The sequence below is a fragment of the Hylobates moloch genome, unplaced genomic scaffold (genome assembly GCF_009828535.3).
Source record: "Hylobates moloch isolate HMO894 unplaced genomic scaffold, HMol_V3 SCAFFOLD_18, whole genome shotgun sequence".
In the NCBI taxonomy this organism is placed as follows: Eukaryota; Metazoa; Chordata; class Mammalia; order Primates; family Hylobatidae; genus Hylobates; species Hylobates moloch.
In genome coordinates this window covers 70023149-70048215 of record NW_026652293.1, presented here as the reverse complement: position 1 = coordinate 70048215, position 25067 = coordinate 70023149, and the positions used below count along the sequence as shown (strand labels likewise).

At 38.1% G+C, this 25067-nt stretch overlaps 1 protein-coding gene across 6 annotated transcripts in view; it reads right to left on the bottom strand.

Annotated features, from left to right (window-relative positions):
- The window catches only part of RYR2 (ryanodine receptor 2), a 799701-nt gene that overhangs the window by 362230 nt on the left and 412404 nt on the right, over nt 1–25067 (bottom strand). For all 6 annotated transcript variants that reach the window (XM_032137647.2, XM_032137648.2, XM_058430777.1 and 3 more), the window contains one exon: nt 15474–15569. In XM_032137647.2, coding sequence (XP_031993538.1) covers nt 15474–15569 — 96 coding nt within the window. The remainder of the gene's footprint in view (nt 1–15473; nt 15570–25067) is intronic.

Genomic DNA, 25067 nt, shown 5'->3' with positions numbered 1-25067 from the left:
GCCATGACACTGGTGCTCCCATGGTCACTGCGGAAAGCCCAGGAAAACCACCGACCTGGAAACCACTATGCCCCACTCCGCCATGGTACTGTTTCCCACCTATGGTTACAATTGTTTTGCAAAAATAAAACAAAGTCAAAATCATCCCAGAACACCAAGATGTATGTGGATTTAGATGGAACCTAGTTCTCTATTCATGAAGGATACAGGAGTGTGATTCTGCTCTGGGGGAAGGCAAGTCTCTTTTCCACCTCTATTTCAAGTAGGAGTAAAAAGACAAGGCCGGGCGCGGTGGCTCATGCTTGTAATCCCAGCACTTTGGGAGGCCGAGGCGGGCGGATCACGAGGTCAGGAGATCGAGACCACAGTGAAACCCCGTCTCTACTAAAAATACAAAAAAAATTAGCCGGGCGTGGTGGCGGGCGCCTGTAGTCCCAGCTACTCGGAGAGGCTGAGGCAGGAGAATGGCCTGAACCCGGGAGGCGGAGCTTGCAGTGAGCTGAGATTGCGCCACTGCACTCCAGCCTGGGCGACAGAGCGAGACTCCATCTCAAAAAAAAAAAAAAAAAAAAAAAAGACAAAAGATTGCTCCAGAAGGAGCACCTGGCCCCACTTGAAAATCATGACGTGGAAACCCTTTCGTCTAAGCTAGAGGTAAGCAAACAGGAAGACTCCAGCTGAGTGCTAATTAGTAGGAATTGAACTGCCCCATGTAAAGGAAACACCAGAGATACAGTGCCAGTCAAAGAGTTTGGCGGTGTCCACAGCAGATCAGCGAAAGAAGTCGCAGTCAGAGACCCAACGAATTACAAATTATTTAAACCACAGGTTATTGTTTGAGGATTTTTTTCCCTCCTACCTGGGAGTTGAAACCCGTTAGAGCTTTTTCGGTCAGAACCTTTTTATTAATATCCCCAGATTTCACTGACATTTCACTGAAAGTAGGAAAATTTGTCTTTTAGCTCTGAGTAATTAAATAAAGTGACATAACAAGTAAAAAGATGGGGAAGTAAACTGGGAAATGACTAGAAAGAACAGGGAAACACACAGAACATGAATGACATTTGCATTCCTGAATGTAAACAATTTAGGGATGTGACAGACTGTCATTCTGTAACAGAAGAGTAATTGATTGGTAGTCTTGGTATTTACAAAGCTTAATGGGGAACTATCATAGTAAGAGGCATCATTATTGTTCTATTGTGATAAGCACGGATGTAAGCCGATGTGCCTAGTTTTGTGTCCTCGCAGGTTTTTAGCAAATTATTTAACATCTCTGTGCCCCAGTGTCCACATCTATGAAATGGACGTAATAATGGTGCCTGGGAGAGGGGAAATTGTTATGAATAGCAATATATGTAAGACATTTAGAACAGAGCTTGGATCAAAGCAATGCTATGTAAGTACTTGCTATAATTTTATGGTTGAAATAAAATAAGGCAAATGAAACCAAGTCAACAGGGAAGAATTACCAATATGCTCCTTTGTTGAGCAGTGATGATAGTCGTAAGAGGGACAGAAATGCTGAATGGACAACACTGATCAGAGGAGAATTCAGGGGAGATATCTATGAATCAGCATGAAGCCATGGAATCAAAGTTAGTTATTCAAATAAAATCAGGTAAATTAGTAAATCAGGAGAAATTAAACCAGCCTGTTAGACCTTGGCGAGAGACACAGTGAGACACAGAGAAACAAGGAGGGCAAGTGGGCAGAACCACAGAAAGTTTTGCATTCTTGAGATTACAGGAGAGTTGAGTCAAAAATGCACTGAAGGATCATCAGAGAAATGCAAATCAAAACTATAATGAGATATCATTGCACTCCAGTTACAATGGCTTATATCCAAAAGACAGGCAATAACAAATGCTGGCAAGGGTATGGAGAAAAGGGAACCCTCCTGCACTGTTGGTGGGAATGTAAATTAGTACAATCACTATGGAGAACATTTTGGAGGTTCCTCAAAAAACTAGAAATTGAGCTACTATGTGATCCAGCAATCCCACTGCTGGGTATATACCCAAAAGAAAGAAATCAGTATATCAAAGAGATATCTGCACTCCATGGTGGTTGCAGTACTGTTCATAATTGCAATGATTTGGAAGTAACCTAAATGTCCATCTGCAGATGAATGGATAAAGAAAATCAGTACATATACACAATGGAGTACTATTCAGCCATAAAAAAGAATGTGATCCAGTCATTTGCAACAACATGGATGAACTGGAGATGATTATGTTGAGTGAAACAAGCCAGGTACAGAAAGACAATCATCACATGTTCTCACTTATTTGTGGGATCTAAAAATCAAAACATTTGAGTTCATGGACATAGGAAGTAGAAGGATAGTTACCAGAGGCTAGGAAGGATAGTGGGGGGCTCTAGAGGAATGTAGGGATGGTTGATGGGTACACAAAAATAGAAAGAATGAGTAAGACCTACTACTTGATAGCACAACAGTGCGACTATATCCAATAATAACTTAATTGCACATTTTAAATGTACAATTAACTCTTTAACTTAAAGAGCATAATTGGATTGCTTGTAACACAAAGAAGAAATGCTTGAAAGGGGATGGATAACCCATTCTCCATCATATGCTTATTTCACATTGCATGCCTGTATCAAAACATCTCATGTGTCCCATGAGTATATACACCTACTACATACTCATAAAATTAAAAAAATAGTGAAAGTTCAACTAAGACTTAGGGTTTAATAAATGCTAAAACAAGGCATAAAGCACCCCTGGTTAACAGGAATGTCTTCTTATGGCACGAACATCATGAAAAAAGAAATGAAGTAAGCAGCAATTTGCTGTAGAGAAGACATGGTCTAGCTATTCCATGTTGGCACAAGATCCAAGGAGTTTGGGAGGTAGTTTTTGTTTTTTGGGTTTTTTTTGCTACACAGCAACGGTGAGGCTATAAGGGAAAGAATCTGAGTTACGTGTAAAAGCAATAATTTGTATCTGGGCCTGTGCATCTGAGAGGGTTCTGTAAAGGCACAAATCTGTTGTTTTTTTTCCACGAGTTTAAATTAAACTGCCAATGAGTGATAACTTACGCATTGCATCGAAGTTGTCTTATTTTCAAGAGTAAGCACAACCGTGAGGGAAAATGAGAAAGTAGGAACTACAGAAACTTCTAACTTGAGCTAACCGGAAGCTTAGTTTGCTCTTCCTACGGAGCATTGGGTCTACCCAAAACAAACAGCAAGAGTTGAGTAATGAGTCAATATATGGCAGAATTACAACACATCTTTTTAAATGTTTGCAGTGAATTTTGTGTATCACAAACTGAATCACCACTGAGCCGGAGAAAAATGTTTTTGTTTGTTTAAAATGGGTATAAATTTGAAGTCAAGAAATCATTTGAGTTTCAATATAAGATAAACTGATAAATTATTTTTTAACTTTTTATTCTTTACAAATAATCAGAAAGAAAAGAAAAAAGCAGTGCACATTTTGCTTCCTGTTAACAGGGGGTTAACTCATGAAATAAATACATTACTCTAAATAGCGTTTCTGTAAGTCACACAAATAGAAGGAGAAAAATAAATTGATATATATATGTATATATACACACTTAAAAGTAACTATTCCAAGAGATTTGGGCTCAAGCCAAATGACCAAAATACATAATTACATATGCTTCATATTTTTATGCTGGTTTTGTGGCTAAAGAAGAAAATAAGCCCATTAAATCTGGAGCACTCATAAAGCTCCAAAAAGGAGAAAAAAGCAACAGAGGTTAAAATTAAAATATAACACGGCTTGGCAAAATTAGGAAAAGGAGAGAAAAATTAATAAAAAATGGAAGTTAGTGAAGATAAAAGGTGGATCACATCATTATTCATATACAGAATGAGGGAATATCATGGATGCATTTGCAAAACAGACAAACAGAAATGATGGACCGAGAGTCTTTTATTAGAAGAAAAGATGAATGTGAGTCAAGAGTTTCCTGGAGTAAATTAGCTGAAATAAAACACATAAAATGAGCACTGTGATTATAATGTACTATGCAGCCTTAATTAGGCCTCTGATGGTTTGCTGCCTTCAGTTTAAGGAACCATGATTTATAAAAAATAGACAAACTATAGAAGTTAAAGTCCAGTTAAAAGAAAAGAGAATGTCAACTAAAAGCAGTTCATTATACAACAAGTAACGGTATTAGAATTTTTATTCTATACAAACATTTATTTGTATAAATTGCCACATCTCAAAACCTAAGAGAATGCTGAATGCCAGATAGGAAATCATTAATACTTCAAGATATTCTTTTTTTTTTTTTTTTTTTTTTTTTTTTGAGATGATCTTGGTTCACTACAGCCTCGGCCTCCCAGGCTTAAGTGATCCTTCTGCCTCAGCCTCCCAGGCTTAAGTGATCCTTCTGCCTCAGCCTCCCAAGTAACTGGGACAACAGGTGCATGCCACCACACCCAGCTGATTTTTGTATTTTTAGTAGAGACGGGGTTTCACCATGTGGGCCAGGACAGTCTCGAACTCCTGACCCCAACTGATCCACCCGCCTCAGCCTCCCGAAGTGCTGGGATTACAGGCATGAGCCACCATGCCACGCCAGATATGCCTATCTTGCTGTTGACATTCATGGTTCTGGTTTTCTGGGGGTCTCTTTCATTTATTCATTCATTCATCACTGAGTACATCAAATGGACCATTCACTGTGTTAGGTCCAGCGTTTGAGCAAAATGAGGAGCAAAATTGGCCTCATCCGTGCTCTCATAGAGCTTACAGACTACAGAAGTTCAATCCTAGGTCCACTGGTTTCCTTTTACCTTGAAAAGGTGACATCTGAGCTGTGCAGCCTCAGATTCTTCATTTGTAAATGGAAATTATAATAAAACCTACCTTATAGAGTAACTGTGGAAATCCAGTGGAGTAATGCATATGACACTCTCAGCACAGTGCCCTAAATTCACTTGAGATTTCCTTGGTTGCACAATTAAAAACTGTGCAGTCATTATAATGGTCAAAAATCTAAGACTCTGGGTCTCCCTGTGACACGTCAGTACCCACAGAAATGCTGGCAGATGTAATTGTTTGCTCTAAAGCCTTACTCAAAGGTTTACAAGACATATACACCTGAGAATTTTTTTAAGATGGATCCCCTGGAGCAAGACAAATACAGATTAATCAGTTCTTCCAAAAGATGTGCACCTCAAAGCAGCAAATATTTATTGAGAGCTATCATTTTGGGCAGAAACGTAAACTGAGCATAGCATCAGCTTCATCGTTACATCAATTTTAAAAGTTCTCCTGCAGTATAAAGACAAACCAAGGGCATCATTCCCAGTGATCGCAAAGAAAACAAATAAAGGTGCATAGAGTAGCCTAGTTGTTGTAGTTGGCAAGTGTAAAGTAAGGGGAAGGAGAAAGGTTGTGCAATACATTGACAAAAAGCACAATTTTAGATACGGCACTGTGTGCAGAATGGTACGTAGTTGTGAGACATACCAGTATGTGTAGGGTGAAATACAACTTAATGCATTTCAAAGTGGATGTATTTTTGGAAAACTGAGCAAATCACTTCAGACCTGAGAATATGAGAAAGTACTACCAGAAGACCAAAACACTTCGTGATTTAATGAAGAGTAGTATTTTGAATCATTCGCCACTAAGTCTGCATTATCCAGTGTAACTCAAGAGAGGGGTAGCAAGGCCACAAGGGAGGCTAGGTGGGTTAGGAAGCCTCCAGAAAACACTTTCACTTTTACTCTGAAATTCTACAAATCTGCAACAATTGAACTTGTCTATGTACATGAGAGAGTTAGTCTATTTCTTCATCACATTGGAATAACATACAGTGCACACTCATTCCATTTCTTCATCACATTGGAATAACATACAGTGCACACTCATTCCATCATTATCCATCCTGCTGGCCCCCAACTGAGACATTATCTATTATGAAGGGAAAGAGTATGAAATTTGCAGCCAGATGGTAAGCGAGGGTAGGGGGGTCCCTTAAGGCCTGCCTCGGTGGCGTACATGCTGTCTGGCCTTGGAAAGGCAATTTCATCATGTCTCAGTTTCCTAGCTGTGAAATGGGAATACTAATATTATTCACTTCATAAAGTTATTGTGTAGATTAAGTAAGTTAATATATTTAAAGAGACTAGAACAGTATCCAAAACATAGTAAAACTTGTATCAGCCTTTGCTATTATTATGCGTTTCCATCTGAAATTCTCCATATCATATCCTAGCAGTGTGAACATGGGAAAACCTTGCTTTTAATAAAATCAAATTAATCCTGTAGCTACCAACAACTGCTAAATCCAAAAATAAAAGGTACTAGGTGTGTACTGTGGTATTTTTATACATTTAATTTAATAAGCACATTTGTAGTGTCACTAAGAGCACTTTGAGGCAGATATTTTTACCATTCCCATTGACAGGTTAAAAAACGGGAAGCACAGAGTAGCTAAGCGACTTGGTCAAGGTCGTACAGCTATTACATAAACGGTGGAGCTGGGATTGGAATTAGGCCAGTCGAACTCCAAAATCCATACCTGTAACCTATGAGCTCTCCTTCTCCTAAACATAGCAGCAAAGAAGGTAGAAATAGAATGATTTTAAAATGAGCTGCCATTTCTGATGAGTCAGTCTTGGTAGGGATGAACCCTGCTTTTGATAATGAAATAGTAGGAAACTTGGGGACAGGCTCCATTGCCCACAATTAGGACATTGTATCCTAATGGGCTGACTACACTCTGAGACCTCATCCTGGTCGCCTCTCTCCAGAGCAGGCACCTTTCATGGGTGCCAAAGCACCTCAGCTAATATCCATCAAGACTACTTTCACTATATCACACTGACCCTGAGGGGACTGCCTGGACAATGGTGCACCCTGCCTTGATACTGCAGATGGAACATTTGGGTGGGTGGTGAATGACTTCCCTCTTTTGACTACTGTGTTCATATGCTCTCACTTTAAAAGCTTAGGTACTAAAAGGGCCATCAAGAGGCAAGTTGGCTTGAGAAGACTGGACTAAGTTACTCACAGTGCAGAGAAGCATCTATGAACTCAGACCCAGACAGAGGCTTTAAGCCATGACAACGTACCTTAGGTAGGTCACAGACACTTAAACTTGACGGAAAGCAACTGACACAATGCAATTACTTGACCAAGGGTGATGCTAAAAATATTTAATAACTAGAATGGTATGAGCAAGATGCAATCAGACCAGACAGTGGTAATAAATAGCCATCTGTCAGTAACAGTGCCTAAAAGCCAAAACTTCAGTTCTGTCCCTGACAGTGAAACTTAAGCTCAGTTCCCAAAGGAGACTAGAAACAGGCCAGGTGGATGTGCAAATCACATCACTGGTTGTGATTTTGTTTTCTTTTTCTTTTCTTTTTTTTTCTTTTTTCTTTTTTTTTGAGATGGAGTCTCACTCTGTCGCCAGGCTGGAATGCAGTGGCATGATCTCGGCTCACTGCAACCTCTGCCTCCCAGGTTCAAGCGATTCTCCTGCCTCAGCCTCCTGAGTAGCAGGGACCACAGGTGCGCACCGCTACGCCCAGCTTATTTTTATATTTGTAGTAAAGACGAGGTTTCACCTTGTTGGCCAGGATGGTCTTGATCTCTTGACCTCGTGATCCGCCTGCCCTGGCCTCCCAAAGTGCTGGGACTACAGGCGTGAGCCACCACACCCGGTTGATTTTGTTTTCTAATAAGCAGTTTTTCTCAAGTAAGCCCTTAGTGGATTTGGTGGGTTTTACGAGACAAGACTTCCTCTTTTATTCTTCTGGCTAACTAAGATTTTTGTGGAATGCCACCCTAAAGGGCTATGCAAAGGGAGAAATAAAATCAGAAAAAAGTAGTGAATGAGCACGGGTTGCTGGTATCCCACCTCCAAACTAACCCTGGAGAAAGTCAATAGTGTTGCCTGAATTGTTGGTACTACTCAAATCAGTTAGCTATGATTTCTGCATCACTAATAATGGATCTGAGACAATAAATATCACGTGAGCTCTTGTTCTTTCTAATTCAATTGCTCATACTGAAGTAAATATCAAGGAGGAAAACTTCCTGCTACACAAGATTATAGCACAATTTATTCCACAGCTTACAACATTTTCATCTTTGAAAAATGATGAGCTTATACTCTGCAAGAAAGAATTGTAAGGACTTTGGAAGCTTTAAACCATCCTATTTACAGGTACCACAAGTTGTACTGTACATGAGCATGAAGCTTTGGTATCTGGAGCCCACTCAAAGACCCATTTTTTTTTTTTTTTTTTTTTTTTTGAGACAGAGTCTCACTCTATCACCCAGGCTGGAGTGCAGTGGTGTGATCTTGGCTCACTGCAACCTCCACCTCCCAGGTTCAAGTGATTCTCCTGCCTCAGCCTCCCGAGTAGCTGGGATTACAGGCACCCGCCACCACGCCTGGCTAATTTTTTGTATTTTAGTAGAGTCAGGATTTCACTATGTTGGCCAGGCTGGTTTCGAACTCCTGACCTCAGGTGATCAGCCCACCTCAGCCTCCCAAAGTGCTGGGATTACAGGCATGAGCCACCACGACCAGCCTCAAAGACTCCTTCTTTGGCTTAAACCCAGAAAGGACTTCACTCACTGCACTTAGTAAGAGAGGGGAAGAAATGGCAGGAATTCCAAAGACAGACCACTTTCATCACTGCAAAACTGTGCAGGGAACAGACTGCAGAAAAAGTCAAACTCAGAAAAACTCTGTAGCCTCCTGACTAGCTGTTTTTAGTCAGCTATCTCTTGCCCCCAAATAGTATTTCAAGGACTGAGAACATACTGAAGAAAAACCCACTATTCTGAAATACATCAGCTCAATCAACTGTACTTACTCATACCAATCTTTTGTCTTTTCAATTAACTTTGGCCCAGCGACATAATCACTAGACATATAAGAAGTCAGGGAAAAGATGTAATTTATCTTTCATTCCCCAAAGGAATTCAGAGTGTGGTCATGCGTATAAACTGATCAGATACTCTTAGTATAGTGACCGGTGTCACTGGTGTTTTCACCACAAAAACCGACAAGTATCTGAGGTTATGGATATTTAATTAGCTCGATTTAATCATCCTATATTATACACATACATCATAACATCACACCATATCCCACAAGTATATACAGTTATAGCTTGTCAATTTAAAATAAATGTTTAAAAACTCCCTTGGTGCTGCTAATGTGCCTCTGTATAATTTTTGCTTCCACTTCCACTATAAATGATTTATTACTCCCACCACCCACACGTTTTCTTATTTCCTAACTTTGAGGCCTCAGATCATTTCTCACCATGGTATTTAAAAATGTCAATATAATTGGGGAATTTAAGAATACACCAGGAGGTTCAAAGAAAATAAGATCAAGAGAATGCCCATGAAAGCCTGCTTAGAAATTTTAGCTTATTAAAAAATAAAAAACCCCACAAAAACAGAACCCCAAAATAAGAGAACACCCCATCAATATAACTAGACATATTTTAATTTCCATTCATAATCTCATACTCAGTAAGAATCTTTAGAGAACACAGTGGGGTGATAAAGATCAAGGATACTGACGCCAAACTGCCTGGCTCCGGGAGCTGGTTCTGAGTTAGCTCAGTTATTGAATTTCTCTGAGCCTTAGTCCCTTCATCTATTAGACAGGGACAATAATGTTACCTATCCTATAGGGAATTAAATTATTAGTATTTGTAAAGCATATAAAATAGTATCTGGCATACACATGTTTATTAAATGTGATCCGTCCGTCCAGTAATTTCAGTTAGATTCTTACAAAGTTGCCTGGCTGTAAATATTACACATTGTAAGAGGCCTTTTATCAACAGGGTGTTCAGCTGCAAATAAGGGAAAGTCCTACTACTCTGGCTCAAACTAGGAAGGAGCCAGACAGTCAACAGCACATGAGTTCCATGCCATCGACCACTCAGGCTCCTGCCATTTCTCCTTTCCTCAGTCCCTCCTTCCTGTGAGGTGTTTTCTCTTATGCTGGCAGATGGCTGCAGCCTACCAGTTACTGCATCTTTGTTCCAGAGATAGAGGTAGGGCCTGAGTCTTTCTCCTAGAAAGGCTTTCTTTGGGAAGTAACGCTCTCCCAGGGAGTTTAGCTGATATTACAGGCCAGAATGGGGCACATGGGCACGTGCAGTTTTAAGTGAGGTTAAGATTTTGAGAATTTTGCTTTTCAGCTTCTCAAACTAAAGAAGGGAGGGGAGAATGTGGTTCAAGAGCACTGAGTTAGGCAATCTACACAATCTTCTTCACAAGCCTTAAATATTTTTCTGATCGTATGTAAAGGTATTCACTATGACTTCTTAATCACTGTGGCCCCAGGCATATATAGAACATTGAGTGGGAAAGGCTTTAGGTAAAACCAGTTATGTTGTTAGGACAAGCGAAACTGTTTCAAACCCCTTGCCCAACAGGTAGGGGTATTCCTGTATGTATGTATGTATGTATATATGTGTGTGTGTATATATGCGTGTGTGTGTGTGTGTATCTCCCTTCTGTGTCCCTCACACACACCTACACACAGTTGACAGTCAGGGCTGACTGCAGCTCAGCTTCCTGCACCTGTCAACTCCCGGAGCCTCTACTCCAGCTTTGCCGTTTGTGTTTCTACTCACACGTCTTTCCCCTTTCCATATTCATGAGCTTTTTTTCCTCACTATTGACAACAGAAATGACAGGAGCTATGATTCATGACAGTGTAAAATCATATTTGGAAGTAAATTCATGAAATGTTGAAAAGATATATTACTGTTTGTAATAATATTAGAGAGGTCTATCTATTGGCCATGTAAATGTAGAGGTAATGCTGGTCATTATCAGTATCTCCGTCGGTTGAGTCCTACCTCAATCCTCTTGCCTGGAGTAAAGATGCAGTAACTGGTAGGCTGCAGCCATCTGCCAGCATTAGAGAAAACAACTCACAGGAAGGAGGGACTGAAGAAAGGAGAAATGGCAGGAGCCTGGGTGGTCGATGGCATGGAACTCATGTGCTGTTGACTGCCCGGCTCCTTCCTAGTTTGGGTCAGGGTAGTAGAACTTTCCCTTATTTGCAGCTGAACACCATGTTGATAAAAGCCCTCTTACAATGTGTAATATCTACAGCCAGGCAACTTTGTAAGAATCTAACTGGAATTACTGGACGGACAGATCTAATTTAATAAGTACATATATGCCAGATAGATAGATAGAAAGAAAGAGACAGAGAGATAGAGTCTCGCTCTGTCACCCAGGCTGGAGTGCAGTCGTGAAATCTCGGCTCACCGCAACCTCTGCCTCCCGAGTTCAAGCAATTCTCGTGCCTCAGCCTCCCCAGTAGCTGGGATTACAGGTACCTGCCACCACGCCTTGCTAATTTTTGTGTTTTTAGTAGAGACGGGGTTTCACCATGTTGGCCAGGCTGGTTTCAAACTCCTGACCTCAGGTGATTTGCCCACCTCAGCCTCCCAAAGTGCTGGGATTATAGGTGTGAGCCACCACACCCGGCCACCAAATACTTTTTTATGTACTTTACAAATATTAATCATTTAATCCTCCTAACAGCCCTATGGGGTAGATAACACTATTGTCCGTGCCACTAAATTAGTGGTAGAATGTAAAGAATAATGGAAAAAGCAATTAAAAAAAAAAGTAAAAGGAAGGTGGAAAAAATAAGTGGTGTTACTGTTCATTAGACCCTTTCTTCTCTATCCTTTGAGTCTAATGACTTCCCATTTGCTATTTATCACAAGTTTTGACAAGCAATTCCCTGTCCTAGAGAACCCAGTGTTTTACCCTTTTTCTTTCCTCTAATTTGAACTGCTTGGTCACCAAAGTAAACAGTGGTGTACATATTTCTACAGCCTATGCATGCAGAGACATATATACATATTACACAGGGTTTTTGTCCCTTCTTTCCTTTTTTCATTTATTTCTTTCTACTTTCTTTTATCTTCACTTTTTTTTTACAAAAATATATCCTATCACACATTCTAAAAATGAATTTTCACTTAAAAAAATATTCTAAATATATTTCAGGATATACATTTAAACAATTCTTTGCAATACCTATAATATAACTGAAAATATTATAATATAATTTAACTATTCACCTATGATTCATCACTTCATTTCCAATACTGTTTTTTAAGGCAATCCTAGGCATTTTTCTGCATCTGGCAATGGTAAACTAGGTGTTTCAGGCCAGCCATCAACCAAAACAACCAAGGCACTGGAGACCTGCCAAGGCAATAAAGACTAGAAAGGTCTAGATCCCAGGAAGACAATTAACCCTACTTTTGATCCCTTTTCTACTCAAGAATTCTTCAGTTCGAATCTGCAGCTAGGGCACTAACAAGATGAGGAGAGTGTGTGTTCAGCAATGTCAGAGTTACTACAGAGAGAAAAAAAATGATGCATATGTATGCACTTAGTAAACAGCAAAGCACAATTGAAATAAGTTATATACATATACATGTGCATCTCATCATTGTTACTGCCTCTAAAAACTAAGCAACACCACTTCCTCTGGGGAAAAATCAGTTCATTAAAAGCATAAATGTTAACTACAGTAGAAAAAATTGTTTAGCAAAATCAAAATATATTTTGGATACTTAAAAAACAAGAGCTACAAAGTATCATGGACATATTTCAAGTCTGAGGCTAGGGAGCTCAGTTTCAACCTTGGCAGTAACGATAATTAATTCTAAGATTTTGAGTCAGTCATTTAAATGTTCTTTGCCTCAGTTTCTTTTCCTCTAAAGTAAGAATGTTAGATTAAATATTCTCTAAGGATCCTTCTGTCCCTTGACTTTCATTATGTTATCTCTGAGCACAGGGCTTCCCTTTTCAGTAGGAATGTCTGCAATCAACAGATTGACTGGAAAAAGATAACAGCCAATAATAATTTGTATCCGAGGAAACCGTGCCTGTAACTGACCAGACTGAAGACTCTGAAAACACTGGACTGTACTTGGTTGACCTTAAAGGATGCTTGACTCTGTTCATGCCTTTTCTCTCTCTGTTTTCGAGTTAAGCATTTCGCTGTGCAGTTGATTGAGCCAGTGTTAACACTCTGCTCTGAGGCTGCCCTGCACCTATCTCTTTACAGATACCACTGGGTCCAGCAGAAGAGACGAGCATTTTTTAAATGTCTTCTGTAGCTTTCCAGTGATTCTGGACACTTGGCCCTAAACATTTATCCATTTTTGTAATCTATGCCACCATCTTGTTACTGATACAGGATTTAAGGAGAAATTATTTAGGCAGATAGTGAGAGTACAAGAGTCCTTGGTAAGGTTTACCTTTTAATGAAAAGCAGTCCCAAAATCATGTTCTTTTCTAACAAAGAGCAGCCTGCAAAATCGAGCTGCAGACATAGACAAGCAAGTTGGAAACTTCCACATGTGAATGCCAGCAGTTGTGCCAATAGGAAAAGGCCACCTGGGACTAGGCATGTTCAAAATGGCAGCTCCACGTTCCCGTCTCCTTGCCAGCCATGTGTACAGTAAGGAGCAGGCAACATGGCACCTGCCAAGTGGAAAGCCCGTTTGCATAAGATTAGGGTGGGGTGGCCAGCCTTCCTGGCCAGCCTTCCTATGTTAATGTCATACCAGGTCCAACAAATCTTTGGGCCCTATGCAAATCAGACACCGCCTCCTCAAGCCTGCCTATAAAATCTGGTGCACTCTGGTGCAGGCCAGATTTCTCATTCGGGATCTCTCTCTCTCTCTGTCTCTCTCTCTCTCCTCTCTCTCTCTCTTTCTCCCCCCATCTCTCCCTCTCTCTCTCCCTATCTCTCCCTCTCTCCCTATCTCTCCCTCTCTCTCTCTCTGAGAGAGCTGTTCTCCTTTCTCTTTCTTTTGCCTATTAAACTTCTGCTCCTAAACTCACTCCTTGTGTGTGTGTCCGTGTCCTTAATTTTCTTGGTGCAAGACAATGAATCTCAGGTATTTACCCCAGACAATAACTTTGCTTCTGTACCACTTATTTGGTCACTTCTTTCTGCTAGAAGTTACAGGTTTTTCCTTAATATATTCTGCAATTAATGCACAGTCACTACATTCATGTTATGATACTCTTAACACCCTCGTCTCATAATCATTTTTGTTTTTATTATAACAATCTCCATTTCTATCTGACTTCTGCTACCCTGCTACCCAACCATCTAGCAGTGCCCAAGAACTCACTGTGACTCAAACTTTTGTCCTCCACTATGTAAACTCTACAGATTTTTGTCCTCCACTATCTAAACTCTACAAATTTTTGTCCTCCACTATCTAAACTCTACAAATTTTTCTCTGCGACTTAAAATTACTCTCTCTGATCATAGTTGTTTCTCTGTCTCTATTCATTCAATTCCAACAAACCTGTCCCTGAGTGGGTCTTTATCATGCAAAAGTTGCAGAACTATTTTGTAAGGACAGTGGTATTTTTTGAGTGAATTTTAACGTTCATCCATCCATTCATTCAACAAACATATGGTATGGTAGATCCGGAGAGAACAAAGATGAATGAAACCATGCCCCTATCTTCAAGAAGTTCATTACTAATGAAGGAAACTGAGAGGAAAAATAAGTAACATAAGAGGGCATTAGTGATAAAGAAAGGCAAATAATGAAATACTGTGCAAACAGATGGAAGAGCAGTAGATTCATTTGGGTGTCACTGAGGCAATCTATCGCACTAGAGAGTTCAAACAATTATGTTTGAGCTAGAGAGTTCTAACAAGTTCAAATCACTGATTTAATACTGATAAGTCCAAAATCACTGATAAGTCTTCACAGTCATGATAAGTCTCCACAATACCGAAATAAAACTAACATCTTATTAGAGATGGGTGTCTCGGGTTGACTGCCTATAACTATTTTACTATTATACAGACCATTTGTTAGTATTTACTAAATTTCCTTTAAATAAAATATTATGCTCTAGGATTTGGAAAATGAATGTTCTCCCCAATCTATCCAAATAATCTTTCGAATACAAGGAAAACAATGAGAACTCCAAACTGATCTTCTTATTTATAGAATAGACTAGCAGTAATCAATTTGAAAAAGAATGAGAATTCTGGCTCTTTAATGTTTTTCAGGGCTTTATAAATAGGCTTTTAAAAATATAAATGGACATGATATTGTTAGATGACTGCTTAGAAATGACTAATGGAAATACTAATGATTTTTGAATAAATAAAAATACTTAACATAATTTAAAAGGAAAACACTTCTATTACACCAAACATCAGAGTTTTTTGTTTTTGTTTTTTAAAGATGGGGTCTCGGTATGTTGTCCATGTTGGAGTGCAGCGACCATAGTGCACAACAGCCTCAAACTCCTAGCCTCAAGTGATCCTCCTACCTCAGCCTCCACCACCACACCCCACTCAAGGTTTTTTTTTTTTCTTTTTTGTCTTAAAGGACATGAAGCAAAGAAAGATAGGAGTGATCTATCACAACAAGGAGAAAACGAGAAAACATACCCGAAGAAGCTTCCAGTCTTTCCAACCTGCTGATCAACCAGTCGAGGGAGCCGGAAAATTGAGCACAGTTTTTACGATTTCCTCTAATTAGAGCCGCTGCAAAAGAAGAAATAGATTTCATCTTTACGTGATTTTCTAGCTCGAAAATTGAGATAAGCTAATATGCAGCCCTAAAATATTGGATCAAGAACAAAATATCTTCATGTTACATCTAAAAACTTATGCAAACATATATACACATACATACACAACACTGAGACATTAAAGACAAATTAATAATTATTAATTGAGACTGAAGCAAACCACTGCTCATTAGAAGGAATGTAATTTTGGAAAGTAAATTTCACATTGGGAGGTAATAATAAAGGGTAATGGAAAAACCAGTCTCCTGGGAGTTCCCTCACTTGGGTTCTAATACCCATTGCTTTTAATTAGCCATGAGATTAAATTATTCTGTCTCTCTCAAGCCCAATTTTCTTACCTATACAAAAAAAAAGAGCAAATCAGTTTTTCTGAAAATGAACCACAAAATACTAGGAGATATAACTAGTAATTATAACTCTAACAGGTATACAGAGAGATACAACTAAATGTTACATTAAATAACGAATGAGAAGACCAATAGCCACTAACTTTGAAATCCTTTTATTTTCTTATGTCATTTCCTCGGATTTAGAGCTTCACAATGTATATTAAAGACCTGAAATTCTGCAGTAAAGAAACTGGTTCTAGCTTGCCTTAGACTACTGTTTTCTACACTTCTTCGATTGAACAACCCATTTTAAATAAAACTCCTATGTGACTTTTCTGGTCTCTTTCAGCCTAGTTTATACACTAAATTTTAAACTTTTAATTTTTCAAAATCATTAAATTCTTTCAAAGCAAGCCTGGTAAATATTTTCTACCCTTATACCCCTAAGTTTATTCAGAAACAGTATAATTGCTTACAAGAGAATGGCAAGATGTTTAGACAATATGATATTTAAAGAGAGAAAGATGTCTCTATAAGAATAATCACTATTGAAAATCTGGCAGGCCAGGGGTAGTGGCTCACACCTGTAATCCCAGCACTTTGGGAGGCTGAGGTGGGTGGATCATGAGGTCAGGAATTTGAGACCAGCCTGACCAACACAGTGAAACCCCATCTCTACTAAAAATGCAAAAAATTAGCCGGGCATGGTGGTGGGCGCCTGTAATCCCAGCTACTCGGGAGGCTGAGGTAAGAGAATCGCTTGAACCCGGGAGGCAGATGTTGCAGTGAGCCAAGATTGCGCCACTGCACTCCAGTCTGAGTGACAGTGTGAGACTCCGTTTCAAAAAAAAAAAAAAAGCAGAGAAAATCTGGTAGCTGATGCAAGCAGTTTGAAGAAGTGAAGTTTGAGGCCACTGCCTGTTAACCTCCCTGTTAAGAGCAGGAGGGAAGAGACCCTACAGTTACAGTGTACAATTAAACTTAAAGATGTCCTTCACGTTTCCTCTTTCCAAAAATAAAAAAATAAAGTTATTATCTGACCTGAGAGTAAGAAAAGAAACAAACAGAAAAGACGCCAACTTCATGAGCAGAGCTTTTTTGAGTATAGAGCCTCCGCGACATTTGTACAGAGATTAAGAGCTAATACACTAATTACTCAGGCTCTCCTCTGGCTCTGGGTCCGGCAGCCTCCCCTAAGAGCCAGCCATTGAGATATACTCACAGACTGCAGAGTACAGGGGACAAAAGATAGGGGAGGAATATAGCAGAGGAATGAGAAGTACTATGTGCTAAGCAGAACTTCTAATTTTATTCTGCAAGAATATCTGTTCCCAGTTTAGAACAACAGCAATTGGGGAAAAGGACATGATAAAGGTTTTGAATTTTAAGAGACCCTTTTGTTTAAGACTTAACTCATGCTTTTCAGTTTATTTCTGATTTTGTAAAACTAATTTTATATATAATATATAATTATATATAGCTATCTAAAATTATATATAAGCTATCTATTGTATTATCTAAAATTATATAGGTATATATATAACATATATCATTATCATATTATCTATCTAAAATGAAAACATATCATTATCATATTATCTATCTAAAATTATATATATGATACATATAACATAAGTGATTCTTGAAAGAAACTAATAGTGTAAGAATGAACTCTTTTAATAAGCCATGGGGCATTTAAGAAAATTTCATTAAATTTACTGCAAACAGACATGGTATAAACCATGTTCTCTGACAGAACTATGTCAGAATTTAGTAAGAAAAGCAGGAACGAAAATAAAACCAAAGCATATTAAAATTTAAACTCTCTCCTTAATAACTCTTGGGTCAATGATGGAATCAATATCATAATAGAAAATATCTAATAAATATCAAAAATTAGAATACTACCTAACACAACCAATGGTAAGTGGCCAAAAGTGTACTCAAGGCAAAATTAAATAAACACTTTAATTGCTAAGCAATTGGGTGAAAAACAGTAAATACATCTTTTGAAATAGAGGAAAAGAACATCAAATAAACATCAGTAAAATAGAAAAAACATAAGTAGCAATAAACGTAGAAATTAATACATTAGAAATGGAAATAATTTATATAATAGTAAGATCGATCAAGAATACATTCAAGGACTATTTTTTAAATATAAGCTAACTACCAACTACCACTTTAATCAAAAAGAAAAGGAAAAAAGGACAAAATTAAGAAAAGGGCATTACACCTGGCATGGTGGCTTACACCTGTAATCCCAGCACTTGGGAGCCAAGGTGGGAGGATCACTTGAGCCCAGGAGTTTATGACCAGCCTGGGTAACACAGCATGACCCAGTCTGCACAAAAATTAAAAAAAAAATTTCCAGGCATGGTGGTACATGCCTGTGGTCCCAGCTACTTGGGAGGCTGAGGAGGGAAGATTGCTTGAGCCTGGAAGGTCAAGGCTGCCATGAGCCATGATATCACCACTGCACTCCACCCTGGGTGACAGAGTGAGACCCTATCTCAAAAAAAAAAAAAAAAGAAAAAGGAATTATAAACACAACCACTTTATACATCTTTATACTGCAATTTTGAACATCTGGGTAAAATGGTCTCAAGATATAGATACGTAGATATATAGATATGTATTTTTTTCACTAAAACTGACCCAATAGAAGGGAGAACATCTAAACAGAATCATAAATTATGAGTAATATTGAAAAGTATGTCAAAGACCAAAAGCTTTCTCCCACATATTCAATAAATAAGTAATTTCTACACTACTTCATATGCTGCATAACAATGATTTCATCAACAATGAAACAGATAAAATGATCGTCCCTTAAGAGCGTAAGACTGTATTTTTACGGTACCTTTTCTTAAAATACCACTGTGCTACAATTGCTTACAGTATTCAGTATGGTAATATACTGTACATATTGCTGTACATAGGTACAGCCATAGGTTATGCAGCCCAGGAGCAGTAGGCTATCCCATATAGTGTAGCTGCGCAGTAGGCCATCCCGTATAGCGCAGCTGTGCAGTAGGCTGTAACGCGGAGGTTTGTGTAAGTTCCATGTTTGCGAGATGTATTCCTTAGAACTATTCCATGAGTAAGTGACACATGACCGTGAGGAAGACTGACATTAGTGGCACTGCTTCCCCAAGTCAAAAAGGTACATTTTCTTACTCCAAAATAAGGTGGAAGAAGAATGGACCCAGGAGAGGAAAAAAATCTAAGGAAACTTCCCTGATGATTTCACAAAGGCAGTGTCAGTGACACTGATACCAAAGCGCACATTACAAAACAAGAACTCTTATTTAGAAATATAAATCCAAAAATATTATATACTTTTTTTTGAGATGGAGTTTCACTCTGTCGCCCAGGCTGGAGTGCAGTGGTGCAATCTCGGCTCACTGCAAGCTCCGCCTCCCGGGTGCACGCCTTTCTCCTGCCTCAGCCTCCTGAGTAGCTGGGACTACAGGTGCCCGCCACCACGCCCGGCTAATTTTTTGTATTTTTAGTAGAGACGGGATATATAAATTTATATGTTAATGAAATTAATAAATCAAATTTAACAATATAAATTGAGTATTTATAAATCAAATTTAACAATACATTAGCAACATTTCATCCAAGTTGAGATTCATTCCCCCAAAGAGACAAAAATATATCAGGAGATCTGTTAATGAGTCAAAGATAAAACAATCTCAATATACTATGAAAATATATACATTTCTAATGAAAAAAATTTAACTCAGTAAAATAGAGTACCTCCTGAACATCGTGCACGCATGTATGTGTGTGTGTGTGTGTGCATGTGTGTGTGTGTGTATGTAGGCACATGTAATGGGTACCAATATATTTTACAGATAAATGGAATCTGTGAATTATTATAATTCATCCAGTCAGTTAAGAAGATATCAGTTACGTGAGTTTCTAAAGTAATGAAAAAGTATGCAGAGAAATACAAGGAAGCTCATCACAGCACTCTTTATAACAGCAAAATACTGGAATAGCCTAAGTGTGCCTACATAAATAAATGGTGACATTCCTTCAGCACAGAAGTGTACATCTGCTAAAGCCTGATGAAGGTTTATAGTTACTGCCAAGGATAGAGGCCCACAATATAGAATTAATTGAAAACATCTGCTATAAAAAAAAACATTGATAGCATGATTCCATTTCTGTAAAGTAAATGTATACACTGAATATAAGTACATGTATAGCATGGAGAAAACTGTGTTTTTTGGAAGATTTCTTAGAGAATGAGAGCTGATATTTTGGGGAAAAATATCTTGATAAGGGACTGAGATAGAAATAGAGACCTTGAGGAAGATTGATATTAGTGGGACTGCTTCCCCAGGTCAAAAACGTACATTTTCTTATTCCAAAATAAGGTGGAAGAAGAATGGACCCAGAAGAGGAACAAAAAGGGCCATGTCCTGTAATATGACCTTTCGCAGTGACCCTTTGAACCTGCAATAAATTCTGTCAAAAAAAAAAATCACAAATGCTCAATAAGAATGGAAGTTAGGATGTGAAGAGGTGATGTTCTGTGGCTACACTTTCACTCTTAGAGCAAAAACAGACAACAATAAAAAAGCATGGAAGTCCGGAAAAATGTAACCAAATAAACCCCTAAAATGTGCTAACATCAAAGGAAAGCCTTTTGACTATCTTAGTCCATGAACCTGGAATTTGGAGCAAGATGAGCAAATCTTCAAGGAGAGGAGGCAATAGGTGATGTCTTGCTGCAAAGATGTGCACAGATATGCACATACAGTGGTATTCTGCAAGCATGCATGCAGGTGTGCAAAATGTTTTGTGCATGTATAATGTGGTAAATATTTAAAGGAACATTTTTAAAGGTTATAGATTAAAATGGGTGGTTAAGAGTAGTTTCCACCTTCTTAATTTTTCTTACTTCTTCCTTATCCAAAATGTATTCATTTTAATACCAAATAGTACAATAAAGTAAATGTCTTTCCAAAAATGAAATGGAAAACCATGCTTTCATTATGAGATGTCTCAGAGCACCACAGTCATCTCCAAAGTGCAATGGCAACTTTATATGGTGTGTCAAGGTACAAAAACAAAAGACAAATGTTCTTCCCTAAAACTTTACAATACTCTTTAATCGTTGCCTAATTAAAGACTAAGTTAAGATCTTTTATCTTCCATATAGATCTTTTTTCTCATATATTTAAGAAATATCAATGTGAATGTATCAGGCACTACAGCTGGCCCTGTGAAGATGAGCTCAAATAAAATGTGAATGAACACAATGCAATGACTTACAGGTCATCTTCTATTATATTTTAAGCTATTTTATGTGTTATACTCTGTTTTATTACACTTGATATGGTGCCTGCAACTTAGTAGGTACGGTATTTCTTAACATAATTGAATGAATAGATAAGTGTCTAGTCTCCTATAAAACAAGAATATCAGTGGCTAAATAACTGCAGTCCAACTTAATATAAAAGAAAACTTTGAACTAAGCTCTTAAGAAGGAAATGCTAATTCACCAAACCAATTTTGTTAATGTTAAATAACTAATTAAATCCCCACACTTTTATCCAATTAGAATATGAAAGTCAGGCAATATTCACAATTAATAAAAAATGGTTTTTGAAAACAAATACACTATTCTGCATTTCTTTACTTTTTAACAATTTAGTTTCCTGTGGTAAGAATATTTAACATGAGATCTATCATTTAAAAAAATTTAAAGTGTACAATGCAGTATCGTTGACTCTTGGTACAATGCCATACAGTATATCTCTAGAACTTATTCATTTTGCCTAACTGAAATTCTATGCCCACTGATTAGCAACTACCCATTCCACACTCCTCAGTCCCTGGGCAATCGCCATTCTGATCTTTGATTGTTTTTGTTTTGTTTTGTTTTTTTGAGACAGATTCTCACTCTGTCATCCAAGCTGGAGTGAGTTGGCGAAATCACAGCTCACTGCAGCCCCGACCTCCTGGGCTCAAGTGATCCTCCCACCTCAGCCTCCTGAGTAGCTGGGATTACACGCACACATGCCACTGCATCCAGCTAAGTTTTAAACTTTTTGTAGAGACAGGGTCTCGCTATGTTGCCCAGGATGGTCTCCAACTCCTGGCCTCAAGTGATCCCACTGCCTTGGCCTCCCAAAGTTATGAGATTACAGAAATAAGTCACTTCGCCTGGCCCCATTCTTTAATTCTATGAATTTAATCATTCTAGATACTTCTTATAAGTGGAATCATACAATATTCATCTGTTTTATTAGTATCGTCCTATCCCCAGAGGCTTCATGCTTTAATGTCTTTAAGTCCTTGAACTCAAAATTTCACAAAAGACTAAAAAAACTGAGACTTACAGAAAAATTTAGATTTAAAGAAATTCCAAGAAATTACCTTCACTTTAAAAATTTATGCAACAAATACTGATTTCCTGGTTTGTGTCAAGCATTGTTCTAGGTGCTGGAGACACAGAGGAAATGAAACAACATCCCCGTTGGAGTTTACATTCAAAGCCTGGAAACAGTAGGTGAACAGGCCCTATGCAGCCCAGAAAAATGAGGGGCTAATTGGACTAAAATCTAGAAACATTTTTCAAAATATTGAGATTAGTAAGTAGATGCTCCTAAGCCTCAAAAAAACCAAAACCCATTAAACAAACAAACAAACAAAACAAAACACTTCAGAATGTACTGAAGAATCTAAGAAGATAATGCATTGAAACTTCTTGGAGAGCTTGGAGAGCTGTCTCTGCATTTGTGGATCTTGTAAACTGGAGTTTGAGGACTCCTACCCAGGAACTTGCAAGGGTGAGGGACAATGAGACTATTACCAAGCTGAAAATTTTAAAGGATGTGTCTTGTTTATAAGATACATTTCTGAGACTTCCTGAAGAACAAGATCGGAACTATCTAGATGCACAAACACAAGAATAACACCTGATATGTGCATGTCTAAAGCCCATTTCCTTCTTTTTCACCTCTTGACTGCCTTTTCTCACTGTTTTATGGCATTTAGGGAGATCTGCCTCCTTGAGATGCTGGGAAAATGGTCTGAATGTGCAAAAATAGTGACTAATGGCTGTATCCTTTCCAAGTCTTCAAACATTCATTTTGGCCATGCTCAAAGAGCAGCAATCTATCCTTGTTGGTTTCATACTTTGAATCTTCAGAAAATGAGTATTCATAGGAATGTTTGCCCAACGGCCATTTCTCAGACATCTTTAGAAAATCATTCTGTCTTGTAAGCGTCCCACAGATTAATCCTGTGGATGTCAGAAAAGATGTATGAAAGCATGCCACAGTGATGCTTTTCCAACTAGGAGTATCGCTGTTTCTAAGATCCTGAGGTATTCCAAACAGTAGGCTCATAAATCTACCTTTGTCATTCTCCACCTAAAACACATGAAATATACCCATGTCAAATGCAAAATTGTTATAGATTCTTATTCCCACCTTCTTGGTTTTCTCTCTGTGCAAAATAGACACACTGAAGAAAAAATACAAAGACAGTGGCTTATTTCACATAAAACCCCAGGAGAGAATCTATGGTCTACCTATTTGGAATAATGGGAAGGAGGCTTAACAAATTTGGAGTTAATATTTGAACCAAAAGTCTTGATAGCCAAGTAAAGAAGGAAAGGTAGACACACATGTCTTACAGGACTCCAATTATTGCTGCAGATCTGAGACTTTTCCAGACAAACTGAAGTAAATATTTAGATATATATGGCTATCTTATGATTACAATGAATTCAGTAAAAAATATTGGCAGCAGATGGTTTTGAAGTCTTTTGCATGTCAAAATTCAACATAAAGTTGTATTTGTTACCCTTTGTTACCCTTTTCTGGTCATGAAATCAATGCTCACTATAACACAAAAAGAAAATCATAAGAACTCAAAAACATTAAAAAAACTCTCATAACTCTATTCATTGGAAACACCCCACTTCCCACTAAAATTACCATGTAGATTATGGGAAGAGATTCTCTTCATTTGCACTAATATATAAATGTTGTTTTTTTCTTTTACTCAACTGTAATTAGTACATTCAGTTTTCACTTTTACTATCAATTATCTGGCATTAGAGATATATGTTAACTACTTTTTTCAATTATAAAAGTAATGCATGTTAATAGATTCAGAATAATGAAAAATAAAAGATCAAGGTCTCTCTCCCAAGTTGTAGCCCGCTAACTAGACAGAATCAGCGACATCAGAGGTGAAAGGAAGGGACCGACCAGACCAAGAACTAAAAGAACGCAATGCAGAGAGGTTAGAGACAGACCAGCAACATCTGGTTGCTGGTGAAAGGAAGAGACAGACCAGGCCCTTCTTCTTAAAAGAAGGGTGTAAACAAGGTCACAGAGTCTATGAAATTTGCTGAGAAGTGTGTGAGAGCTCCCTGAGGTCTGAGTAAAGATTAGAGAAGAGAAGGAGTGGAGGTAAAGAGATTAACCACAAATTTTACCATATGTGAATATCGTTGAGATCTGAAGTATTTAGCTGTATACCAGATGGTAAAGATGCAGATGTGTGATGCTGTGTTCAAAAATGGGTAGAATAATAGAAAATAAAATTTGCAGTCTGGGGATAGTGATAAAGCAAACTTTGTTCCTGCCATTTTCCCACGAGGAAAACAAGAACCAGTATACACCTACAATAATCATGATTCTATGTGCTCTATTGGCTAGTCCGTAACATTCTTTGCTATATCCAACAAATCTAAGTAAAGTTTCTTTTCTAGGACATCTTTGAAAAGCAAAACAACAATAATAAGAATGAAGCAAGAGGAGACAAAAGTTTTACTATGTTAACAAGGGAAAGGATGATAACAAAATATACAAAAGAAATGGAAATAATGATAAGAAGAACGATAATATGCGACGCTGAACCTTTTCTATATATTATAACATTTAAGCCACCCAACGACCTTATGAGGGGAATGACTATTGCCATTTTACAGGTCATATTTATAGTAATAATAGGTGTCACTTGCTATATGCCTGATTGAAAGCTCAGGTGCTTATTTTTCAAGAAAGGAACCCAATGAAGAGGAGTAAGAAGTCCACTGGTTTTCTTTTTTTTTTTTTTTTTTTTTTGAGACGGAGTCTCGCTCT